Here is a 12,596-nt window from a genome sequence, read left to right on the forward strand (position 1 = left end):
TGGTCCTGCTTGCAAGCTCACCCCCAGCCTGGGAATTAGTATTTTAAAGTTCAGCTCTTCATAACATCTGCGCTGAGAAAGTAAAGAGCAACTTTAAATGACTTGGCCAGGATAACAAGGCGGGGGGGGGGGGGAAGGAAGAAAAAAATAAATGCAAGGAAATACTTGAACCTGATCTTTTCAATCCCAGTTTAAAATCCCAGCAGTGGCAAAGCCAGGTTTAATACAAATAGAAAGAGATACAAAGATAAAAAGGAAGTTATAGCAGACGGTGTAGTCATGGACAGGTAAGCTCAGTTTCACAGGTGTCACAGGAGGAAAGAGACATCAATAATATTAACCGGACAAACTGAATTGAATTTCTGAGCCCTTATGATTTATAGACATATATTAATGAGAACCCATTTCTACCTTTTTAAGGGATTGAAGCTTGGCTTACAGGATTCTTCTCTTGAAAACTACTACTTTAACTCAAGTAGTTTGGGTCCAAAGAGAAGCATCAGACCTCGTGCCCCAAAACCACCCGGGCTGCACCGAGTGTGCCCTGTTGCACGTTGTCAGCGCCCTACACTCGGAGCGCTGCCAGCAAACGCATGCCATGAAATTGCCGCAGCAATTCAGATGCGAGGAAACTCATGGATCAGTACTGTTTGACTTTGACTTTACTTGGTTTCCAGAGCACAGTCCACGTTAGTGCAACAAATGGGAGAACAAGGAGGTCCAGGTACAGGAACCCATCACACCCCTGGACACCAGGAAAGGCACAGAAATGAGTTTGCCTGAATCCTGTCCTTCTCCCCAGTAAGGGACCTCTTTAACCCATCCAAACTCCTACAAGATTGAGGATGAGCCACCTGAGAGCTTACAGGTCAGCATTAGCAGGCCAGCAAACACAGGTGATGGTGTGGTGGGTGTCCACTGCAGACCACCCGCCCGGGCAGTACATAAGGAAGAAACCCCACATCGATAGGCCCTGGTCCTCACAGCGGACTCAAACCAGTATATACTGGAGGGACAAAACACAGCACATGCCAGGAGGTTTCTAGTACTGACCTCATCTGGCCTAACAAGTGTGTTCCAGTTCCTCCCCTTCGCCCCTCACTCTCCCAGTTTATACATAATCAGGGTTTGGGAGGATTTGGCCATTGCTCTGTTGAGCACTTTAGCTTCCAGAGTAAACGATACCAGCTCCCAGCACCACAATACCACAGCCCCTGTGGGATGCTGTAGAGGCAGCCTGCATAGGAAGCACTGTCTGCACGTTTCACACATCTTGCTGCTCAACTTCTGGTTCTCCGTTCCACTAATTTAATGCCACATTCAACTGTTATGTTTGTTTCCCTATTTGACCTTATTTTCTCAATAAATACTTAATCTGCAAGCCACAGGCAACGATTCATCCCAGTACAACAACGGCTGTGCGAGTCAAACATTTGAAAAGCCACAGATACTCATTCTCCAAATAAACTGCATGAATTGTCCAAAAGGCACACTTTCCACTGCAATCTATAATGCTAGAAACACCACAAAACTCAGTTTTCCTTCTGAGATTGCCTGGTTCCATTTATGATGTGAACAAGAACACTGCAGTTTAGGGTAGGAGGGAGGGTGGGAGATGCTGGGAACATGGAAGTCTTTCCAGTAAAACCAGAAGAAACGAGAAGTCAATCTGTTGGGCACCACTTGGAGAATAATCCAAGCTCTGGAGTTCACATTTGCGACAGAGAACTGCCAGTGGATCTGTTAGTTCATAAAACCGTTCCCCTGTATTTGAGGAAAGCACAGGTTCAGACTTCCACTGCTAGCATGCTCACCAAGAAGCCAGAAGATTGCTTGCAGGTGACACATACAGCAAAAGCTGTAGCTTATGGTGAGTTCTCCCTAATTCTTAGGACCTACCATAGTATGATACAGAGAGGACTTTAACCACGGCAAAACGCGTCGTCTTCCTCACAATTACTAGATCGAGAAATGGGAAAAAAGTCAACAGCATCATTTCTATTACATTTCAAGCAGTAAATTATTAAAGAAGCTGTTTCAATGGTCAAGACAAATGGATGTGATGATGGCATCAATGGTGTTTGCTGACAGCCGTAACCCCAGCCTGGTCCAACCCTGCCTAGCAGCAAAGCCCTGAGCAAGAATGTTGGACCACCAGCACTGGAGGCATAGTTTTCTCCTACTTCCCTCCACACTACCAGCTTTCCCCTCATTTGGGATAAATACCAAATTCCACAGCCTGGGTCAGTTGTTCGTGCTGAAAGAACAGAATGAGTGCATCACCCTACATTACCATAGAGTTTTGGGGGCTTCTGCCAGGACAGAGAAACATTATTTCTGCCAAAACACAAATGAGCTTTCTTCCTGGGCTCTGGGCACAAAACCAGGCTGTTGTGTCACACACGTGTTAAATCCAGGATGTTAAAGAGAAGAGTCTCCAGACCTTCATCAACTGAGCGACTGTGTGGCATTCCCCCGTCACACTTTCCTCTCCAAGAACAATTACCTATTACCCGATGTGGATTCTTCCAGCAAGTTGAAAATATCATGGTGTTCATCACAAATTACTTGGGTTTTCATTTTTATTTTGCATGGTCTTTGCAGACATAGCATGTTATAAATACAACGTTTGTAAAAACTCAACAGCTGAAACAATATCTCATTTTAAAAGTGCATGTCAAACACATATATATCTGACTTTTTCACATTTTTATGCAACTGATCAATAACATAGAATCTAATAAACCCAGTGCTTTTAAGTCTTTGGGGGGGGGAAAAGCAGCAGAATGTATTCTTCCAGACATGAATTTTCCAAAAGAGTCTGTTAAAAAACATGCTGCATCAATACCTAGTTAGTATACAGAGAGATGTACATATGTATATATATTTATAGGCTCGCAGATAGAGCAAAGAACTCTAAGACCACATTAGGATGAAGGTGATCTAATGACCCAGCTGGCGCAGTTAGCAGAATCTGTCAAGAAGAAAAAGGTGATTTGTTCTCCAGCACCAGAACCACAGTTAAGAGCAACACTTCAAAGCATTATTGACCAGACAGTAGGTTGCACATCTCCTTCCTCTAGTGACCAGAACCAATGTTTTAACGTGTAACCATGTTCTAAACAGAAAGGCACAATTAATGGAAGAAGAGAAGTGATCATTGTTCCTTCATAGAGGTGTACAGACTGGCACTGCAGGACCTTGGGCCACCTCAAATGTATCGGTGATAAAAGGGACATTAGAGAAACAACTGGGGAAACTCGCTTTCTGCTTTCCCTGAACAAAAGTGCATCTTATGGTCAGACAAGGCAACAAAACCAGGGCTCATTCAGCTGAGACAATACATTTACAGGCTCGTGGTTCATGCTTTGGCAATAGAATTCTAACAAGTGATCACCGAATTTAATAGAAGGTAAATACCTTTTCACAGTGTCATCTAAAATCCTGTCGTGTCATGCCCAGCTAGGCAGAAAAGAATATAATTAAGTGGTGGGTGTCCACTTGTTAAATCAGTATTTCCTAAACAAAAGAACTTTCAGAACTAAGGAATCCTATCCAACATGATCATAACTGGCTATTTCCCTCCCAGACACTGGGGATCCAGAAAATCCATCTCTGGATTTAAATCACCTGACTCGGGTAGGAGTTACTTGCATTTAATCAAGCAATATGGATACAGACTAGCTAATATTTAGAAAATAGGGAAAACCAAAGTTCTTTAGTTCAAACTTTAGTTTGTATTTACAGAAGTGAGAGAAGATTTTAGGCTTACCTTTCTACTACAGATTTCTGTGGGATAGCAAAAAAAAAAAAAAAAGGCAAAATTTAAACCACTATCTTGCCAAATACAGGGATTTCACAAGTCTCCAGACACACACTCACGTAAGATTCAGAGGTATCCTGGTTAAGAACGTCAAAACCTCTTTTACACACAATCCTCCACTCACTTTGAACTGGCCTGAGTGATGACACGTTGGAAAAATAAAAAAAGGCACAAAGCAAAAACTTAAGGTGTTACAGGATAAGCTTTGCTGTCTAATGATTTGTACACCTATCCTCAGGTATCTCCTCTCAGATACACATCATACACAGGGAGATACTCGGGTGTTTTCAGTCAACAAAAACTAAGCAATTCCACAGGCCTACAAATAAAAAGAAAAGAAAGAAAACTTTAAGAGGAGAAAACTTGCCAGTGTGCAGTTCCCATTCACGCTTCTGACTTAAAGTGGAACTCTGAAGGTAAAAATTACTTGTGCAATAACATCATTATATGTAAACCAGAGCAATCAACATTGCACGATGATTCTGTGAGCTCAGTGCTGCTATCGTATGCTGTCCAAATAATGCACTTCTGGGTACAGAGTGTTAATAAGGAGAGCCAAGAGATTATTGCCATCTCGAAGACAATGTTCTGGATGCTTGATGAACTGAGAAGACTGGGAGAGCTGCTCTTGATAATCCATATATTGTTTGTTTGATGCCATAGATTCAAGAGCATTCAGTGCCTATAGATACAAGGGAAAACTCTGTTAGCTGTGCATACTTTGGTCCATAACAAACTGCTTCATGAGCCATCATATGCACAATTCCACTAGAAGATCCTTATCTCCTAGAGAACCCAGAGTATTCGGAACAAAACATTTGTAAAATACAATCACTTAACAGTGCTTCTCAAGTCAACTCGTATTTTTCAAGCTGTTCTCTCTCTGACGGCAACTGTTCTATCAAGGCTTGTTAGTATTCTGTAACCCAAATATCATAAAATATTTACTTCATGAACTCAAGATATAGTTTCAAGGGAATTACACCGAACTACAAACTGTGACACACTTGAACTATTCACTTCAGGTTGTTCTTATGAACATCTTGATTTTCATAAAAGTATTCCCATGCACTTACCAAAACAACAACGTGGTCAGTACACATGCTGAAGAAGGCGTGTTTATTTGTCATAGGGCTTTTAAGCCCTGATCTCACATAAACAAATGTTAGCGTGAATGTAGCCCTTCTTTATCACTGAACAGCAGCGCAATCACAGCAGCACTGTTTTTTCCTGTTTGTTTTAAATTCCTTCTACCTGCTATGTTCCAAAGTTTCTGAACTCAGGGTTTACAGATATAAGTTCATCTGCACCTTTTCAGTATATCAGATTAGATACTGATGCCTTCATACTCATACAGAATGCTGTATAAACAGTTTTACCTAGGATGACTTTAGGTTAGGGCTCAGGCACACAGTCCTGCTACCAGAGTTCAGCAAACTCACATCATCATCTGGCCTATGCTGCACCTGGCCTCGTCTCTAGCAAATTCCAACATGGTGTTTTGATGTACAGCAGAATAGTACACAGGTTTGTGATACAACCCCTTCCCTGAGAAGACAAGTGAGAGCAACAAGCTATTTCGGAAATTCAGAATTTAGAGCCAGGTGTAAAGCGGAAATAAAAAAAGATTGAGGGCATTCAGCGCCGAATAAAATCAACAAGCTAAGAGCAGGATTTAGCTCGAAAAAAAGCTTGCCGCGACTTTTATAAGCTTCACCCCCACAAGCTGAGCAAGCATGCAAAGAGGGCATGTCAACAAGCCAGCAACTGCCATACACTACCTGCTGGGCCTTCTGTGACAGCTTTGGCTCTGACCCCGCTTTCAGGCGGACTTGACTCTCTGCAGGAATCTGCACCAAGAGGAAGGCGGACAAACTGCGGGCAACCACCCGAAACCTTGCATAGGGAAAAGGACAGAGAGAGAAGGTGATACCAAATTTGCAAGTCCTCGACAGCGGATAAACTGGAAGTTCTATCCTATGAGATCTCTCTGATGAGGAACATAGTAAAGGCTCTAGAGGATCTTTTTACAATGCATTAGAAGAAAATAAATCACTTTAATATATACATAACAGGATGTCATACATACTAGAGCATAATATAGTACCATACGTATGAAATGTTACATCTGTTCCAAGCTTAGCTGAAGCTTTGAGGTCACATCTGAAATACTCCTTCATTTCACAGCCTTTGAAACAGTCTCATCACCCAAATCAAAGGGTGAGTTGAGCAAGACTAAGATTTCAGAGCAATTTCAACAGGATTGCATCCCAGAAGGTCTTTATAAACACAAAGTTAAGTTTTAAGTACTGTGTTGAATTAGTGTTCCACAAACATTTACGTATTTTTTCTTGGCATTCTTTCCATGGTGAACTTGATTTTAATACCTAACAACCAAACTTGGTGTCTCTCTTTAGAAGGTAAATTGAGTATCAAGCAAGCAAATACTTCTTTGAGCTACTCTTAACATTTTCAACCGCTCAAGGTCAAGATGGAAAAGGCAACATGCATGTAATCATACAAAATTCTTGTGAGGTCAACTGGAACAGTCTTCTACAGACCAGACGAAAGTTTCTTCCTCTAATAAATAGTCTCGCTACAAACTTTGCTGGAGATGGACATTAAGCCAGAATCACAAGTGCGTTTTCTTTCCTTTTCCACCACAAACTTTGCACAAGTTCATATTCACTTCTTAACCAGATTAAAACACTTGCTACATTTCTTCTGTGATGGGCCCAAACAACTTTACAAATTTGGACAGCATGGATTCAGAACATCTTTTGACATTGCACTGTGCAGTCTGGACCTAGGCTGCAGCTTTTTTAACATGATGACTCAAACCAATTAATTTGCCACACCTTCAACCCTTACCTGGGTGACAAAGGAGACCTCCTGCCTAGACCAATAGCACCAAGTATTCCAGAAGTCAGTCTCTCTTCAGCCAGCTGACTCTGCCTGCCCTGGATCGACAGCAGTGTCCGAATGACAGATTCAATCAGAACGGTGTCATCTTGCTCCATCTGAATCAAGGATAACTGCAGGGCTTTATGCCACCAAAGAAACAGCTTTGCCTCTTCCTTCGCTGAGCTTTAGGTGAGATTTAAAGAATAAAACAAAACAAAATATAATTACAAAAAAGAGTCAGATGCATAGGTTAAGAAGTTTGTGTCTCTCCCCATTAAGCCCATGAAGAATTCAGATGGTTTATTAATGAGAGCTAAACTTACTATACGAGGATAGCGTAACTATACCACCCCACCAGTTATTATACCGCTGTAACTGCTGTTGTTCTGGATTTGATCCAGACACCAGCTAGCAGGTTTTAAGGGCCTGTAAGAGTACAAAAAACAATGCTTCCTTTTAAGCTTTACAACTGAGAATAAATGATATTGCAGCCATAACTGGATTTAAACTTGTCTAAGACTTGGTATAAAAGGAATGAAGCTGTATCTCTACTCTTTTTTTTTTTTTCCTCTTCACTTACCAATAAAACACTTTAGGAAGCACTAGCTGTTGTTTCCACAACAATTTAGACTTTTAATACGGTCTTCTAGAAAAGGAAACGTTGAAGTTTTTCGTTGAGCAAAGCACAAAGTGAAGTTCCCCCTATGATATTTTTAATCTTCCCCCAAACATTTTGCAGCTTAAGTTAACAAGCTCAGATTTTCCACATAAAGCATCAGCACGAGTTTCCTGCATCAGACTATCCTCACATTACTCCGCCCAGTCATTTCCCATCCCAGGCACCCTCGGCTTTGATGTTTAGAGCAAGGTTTAATTTGCTGCGTATGGTGGCTTTGCTGCCTCCTTCACACTTTGGCAATCGAATTACTATGGTACCTACAACAGTGAAAGTATTCTTTGAATTTCAAGAAACAGTGGGAATGTACGTTTTCCAAAAATGTTCTTTCACAGCAAACATGAACATTATGAACATTAACGTGGAAAAATATTCACCACGTTTGCTAAATTCTGGCAATTTCAACAGCTACTGTAAATACAGCTGTTACATACTTTAGGTAAAAAGTATTATCATTTTAATCCCAAAGCTATCCATCCTTTCTCCCTGGAACCCTGTTATCTAGTAAGCTGGTTTATAGCAATATAGGCCCCTAACTCTGGGCACCCCACCAAATCCACTAGGTTCAGATTTGGTTCATAGCTGCTGAACACCAGGTGTCTCAGTGTCAAACTCAGTATTTAGCACATAACTTATCCCACCTAGTGGACATTCTGGAGAGCGGAACCCACAGTGATTTAGGGTTTGCTTAAAGCAGTTTTAACTGAACACAAATCCAGGCTGCCATTGAAATCAAGCTTTTCTGTCTGAAAACTGACCAAAACTGCACCAGAAGTGTTCAAGTGAATAAAATTCCTTCTTCTGTTTAACCACAACTACTATTAGTGTCGGCACTGTTGTCGAGCAGACTCCTTAACAGTGGATATAGAAAGATCAGCCATTTCATCCAGCAGCCTGGTGAAATGAACCTAATTAACTTGGCCACCTAATTATACCAGCTATACAACTACAGCCTTATTTAAAAGTCAAAGCATATTCAGAAGCCTTGAGTTTCGTACCTTGGGTACACTTGCTCCAGCCATTTGTTGATGGTTAGCAGGATTTTCATTTCATTGGTAAGAGTTTGGTCAGTGTTTAGGCGTTGCAGCAGGTAGACATACAGGGTCAAGTAGCTTCCTAAAGACAGACACTCCTGCAGGAATTCTTCCATGGTTAGCTCAGGAACTTGGAGGGAGGCAAGTATAGGGCCCCAGCCTAAATCCTGGTGGTGAGGAAAATCTATAAAGAAAACAAAAGGACAGAACAAATTGCATGTGAGAAAGCAGTACTTGGTAAAACTTAAGAACTGGAACTACTTCACTGTGTTCCTGTAAGTTACAGAATTTGGGCTGGTTTAGCTGTTTTCCAGGTAGTCAGTTTGTCATGCAACTCTAATGGAGAGAAAAGAAAAACTCTACTATCATAGGGCACCTCCTTGAGGTAAAGGAGAGATATTTTCTCAGCATTCAGTCAGGATTAAATTTAAAAATTTTAGTGATGGAATTTTAAATATTTCTTTCAGGCATACTGAAATCTGATCACACAGAATGTGGAAGAAATTGAAATGTAGTTCCACAAGGAATACATAAACAGAAAGGGAAGAAAAAAAAAAACACAAACAAAACCCACACCAAAAAACCCCCCACAGCACAGAATTTCAGAGTTTTACCAATCAAGAATATTTTTTTCTTAAGTTAGCCCACAGAACACTAGAGGAGGGGACAAATACCTGTTTTGTTCTCTTGAGATAATTTTTTTTAAAAAAAAAGTTGCAAAACAGCAAATCGCTTGTCACAAAGACAGGTATAGTTGCTAAGAAAATACACAGTTAGAGCACTTGAAGAACCCAAACCACAGTGCCCTAACTTTTCTACAACTAGTTACTACAGCACATATACATGTGACAGTTGGGAGCCATTAGATACAAAGAAAGGAGCTCTGATTACAGATTAAAACCCAGTTCCAGTACTGGGCAGCAGGAAGCTATAGGGATTCCAGACTATTTGTATTTAATGGGCATCCAAGACAGACTCCTACCTTCATTGAAGTAAGCAGTGATACAGGCTTCTGTCGTCTCTGCCATGTGTCGCACAGAGGCCAGGCTCTGACACGCTGCTGTGAGAAGAGGCATTGCTAACAACCCGTGCACTTTGCTGTCAATCCACTTTCGTAAGCTCCCCCGTAGCGACTCAGCTGTTGTAACGCTAGAATTGTTCATCATCATCAGCGTTTCTGTAAAGAGACTGCTGAGGGCCATATGACGTGTTTGCAGATCCATATCTGAAAGTCAGAAATAAGAGAGCCATTTCAGTAAAAAGACACTAGAACCCAAATTCAACTTCACCACTGAACGCTTTCTGTAGATACTGGGAAAAGCCTGTTGCTCATTACACATCTCGATTCCTTGTCTGTACTTATGAGGCTGCAGTAAAGACACCGGTTCCTCGCAGTCTCTTCCCTTGATGTGATAGTTCATCATTCGTTAAACAGAGAGACAGCTGATAAGACTGTACAGCAGAGTACATTGGAGCCCATCTTTCACCTACAGACTCTTACCATGACTACAGTGCAAATAAATTGAATGATAAAGCACATTTACAGTCTCCAAGAAAACCTGGGTATTAAAACACAGTTTAAAGCACAGCTTAGAGTGAAACAATCAAGACTATAGGTGATTCAATTTGAAATATGACCAAGACGAGCCCTAGAATGTTGCAATCCCCTCATGCATTTCCAGGATTCTAGATTTCCTGATAAACCCAGTGTTCTGCCCCAGAATATTTTTTGAAACCATCTCTTGGCATTGCCTGAACATGTTATCATGGGCCACCTGTAACAGTACCCTTGAAGCACAAATGCTTCCCGCGCTTGGCTCTTAAAAGTCTAACTACAGAGTACGTATTGATCAAAAAAGCCACTATTGTTATAAAAGAAACTTTTCAAACAACATCAGGCATTGTAGAAGGAAAAATTTCAACCAGTTATAAAGAAAAGTTGTGCACAAAGAAGGATTAATCACTGGAAAAACATCACCCAAAGGGGTTGAGACCTCCACACTTGCAGATATTTGGGAGCTCACTGGACAAAGCCCTGCACAACCTGATTTAACTTCAAAACTAGCCCTGGTTTGAGAAGGAGGTTGGACTACAGACCTCCAAAAGCCCTTCCAAACTAAGCTATTCTGTCTGTATCTACCTACTAAGAAAAAAAAAAAAAAAGGGGGGGGGGGGGGGGAAGCCCCAAAAGTCATCTGTCATGGCACAGCTCTTCAGTAAGGTAAAAACCTCTTATCCCAGACCAACCAAGAAAGACGATGCCAGGAGGTTAACCAACTTGCCTACGGTCACAACGACTTTTACAGCCAAGTCCCACAGGCTGCAGACCACCGAGTGGGACCACCACCAGACACCAGAGCCCACCAGACCCTCTGGGACAAGCCCTGGCACACTGCCCACATGAGAAGTCCAGCTTTCATCTCTTCAGCTGTTGTCAACAGAAGGTGTTGCTTGCAAAAACTTCTGCCAGCCCCCTCCAAACCTCGCGGAGAAGCTAAATCCGATACCACCACCTTCCTGCCACTCTGCATCAGTGATCCTCGGGCACGAGCAACGTGGAGCATCCTCTCTTTCAGCCTTTTAACACATACAAGTGTGCACAGGGGTTCATGAAACAGAGCTGCTCCTCTGATACTGGAGCTCCCGTCTCCTCCAAAATTTCTCAGCCACAAGGAGCGTCAGCAGCAACAGGCAAGCCTTCACGTCTCCTCAAGATGCAAAGAGTTTTACTGACTACGGGGCTGTCCTACAGAGCTTCCCCAAGTAGCAACACAAATACCGAGGCACAGTTATGACTCTCACAGATTTTCAGACACTTTCTGTTCACTCTTGCTAGCACACCTCTGTGACTCATAGACAGGAAGAGACACGACTCCTGACAAGTATTTCTGTGTAGTACAGCAAGACGACTGATTTCACCTGCAGTTTAGTTTGAGAGAGGAAGCTCAGGATGGTACTAGACTAAAAATAAGATCAATATAACTGCTGTGGGTGTGGATACACCATACTACTAGTGTACATCAACATAATTCCCCTACTTCAATATAGTCAGTTTTCCCAAATGCACAACAGTTTAGAACCATTTCTTAGAACCCAATCCCTCAGGACCAAGAGAGTGTATTTGTGTCACCAGTTTTACTCACAACATAACCCCTGTTTTTGCTGTTGGTTCTCTCACTCTTGACAGCTCTACGGGCTAGCGTTCATATTTTTGTTTTGCACTAATATACCACCTATACATACATCACCAAAGCAACATGCCCTGCTGCCCACCAGGGAGACATTATAGCAATGCAAGTAATTACATAGTCACAGACGTTCAACAATCCATGCAGTAGAATAAGGATCTTGTCAGCTTTAAAGTAATTTGCCGCTTCTTTAACACAAACCTGGCGGATTAAAGATGACTATATCATCTAGCAACTTGGACATCTCTTGTTCCAAAACTGCAAGAGTAATCTTTCCACTTTGTTCTAAGGTGCTGAGAAATTGAACCACCTGGCGAATATATGCTTGGCACTTCAGTGTTGCATCCTGGTAATCAAAATTAAAATAAATTAGAAAAAAAAAAATCATGCCTAGTACTTTTACCGCACTCCATAATATACAAAAGCAGAATATTGCAAATGACAAGAACAGCTCAGAGACACTGCAAAACCAGTGCAACTTACAAGGTGGATGTGACTATCGGAAGATGAACCAAAGCCTGCTGAGATTTTCAGGAGCTTCACTATCAGTTCAGCTGCAGTATCCTTAGCAAGGATAACAGAGGGAGGGTAGTGACTGTTGCAGTAGCTGATGATGCTTTGATAAGACGAAATGCCCACAAGCTGCCATGGAAGGGAGCTGGTCTGTCCAAGAAGATTGATGAGTGGCGATTCCTGAAGATTTAAAGACATCAGTCTAAGCTCCACCTTCTTTGCCATTTTAAATCAATATTCACAGTACTCAATATTGGAAGGAAGCCAAGACTCCAAAATTTGAAGGAGATGGAGCAGAAATAGATGACCACTGGGAGTCTGGCTGAAAAGCAACTCCTCATTCAAGCGACATGTGTATGTCATCTCTAGCATTCACACAACAGTACTTAGACTGCTGCAGCAGCTCTAACCAAGCAAAAAAGTCAGTGAGAGACATTAAAATTTGGCATGTAAACACA

At 41.8% G+C, this 12,596-nt stretch overlaps 1 protein-coding gene across 4 annotated transcripts in view; it reads right to left on the bottom strand.

Moving 5' to 3' along the window:
* Positions 1 to 2,532: 2,532 nt before the first annotated feature.
* The window catches only part of EPG5 (ectopic P-granules 5 autophagy tethering factor), a 57,679-nt gene continuing 47,615 nt past the window's right edge, over positions 2,533 to 12,596 (bottom strand). For 2 of the 4 annotated variants that reach the window (XM_049795963.1, XM_049795962.1), the window contains exons 38-44: positions 12,109 to 12,318; positions 11,827 to 11,971; positions 9,420 to 9,662; positions 8,402 to 8,621; positions 6,695 to 6,910; positions 5,605 to 5,719; positions 2,533 to 4,505 (exon numbers count right to left, since the gene is read on the bottom strand). In XM_049795963.1, coding sequence (XP_049651920.1) covers positions 4,323 to 4,505; positions 5,605 to 5,719; positions 6,695 to 6,910; positions 8,402 to 8,621; positions 9,420 to 9,662; positions 11,827 to 11,971; positions 12,109 to 12,318 — 1,332 coding nt within the window. In that variant the 3' untranslated portion in view covers positions 2,533 to 4,322. The remainder of the gene's footprint in view (positions 4,506 to 5,604; positions 5,720 to 6,694; positions 6,911 to 8,401; positions 8,622 to 9,419; positions 9,663 to 11,826; positions 11,972 to 12,108; positions 12,319 to 12,596) is intronic. The other 2 variants (XM_049795964.1, XM_049795966.1) reach the window with 2 other exon arrangements.

Source organism: Accipiter gentilis, chromosome Z (assembly GCF_929443795.1).
Source record: "Accipiter gentilis chromosome Z, bAccGen1.1, whole genome shotgun sequence".
NCBI classification, from domain to species: Eukaryota; Metazoa; Chordata; class Aves; order Accipitriformes; family Accipitridae; genus Astur; species Astur gentilis.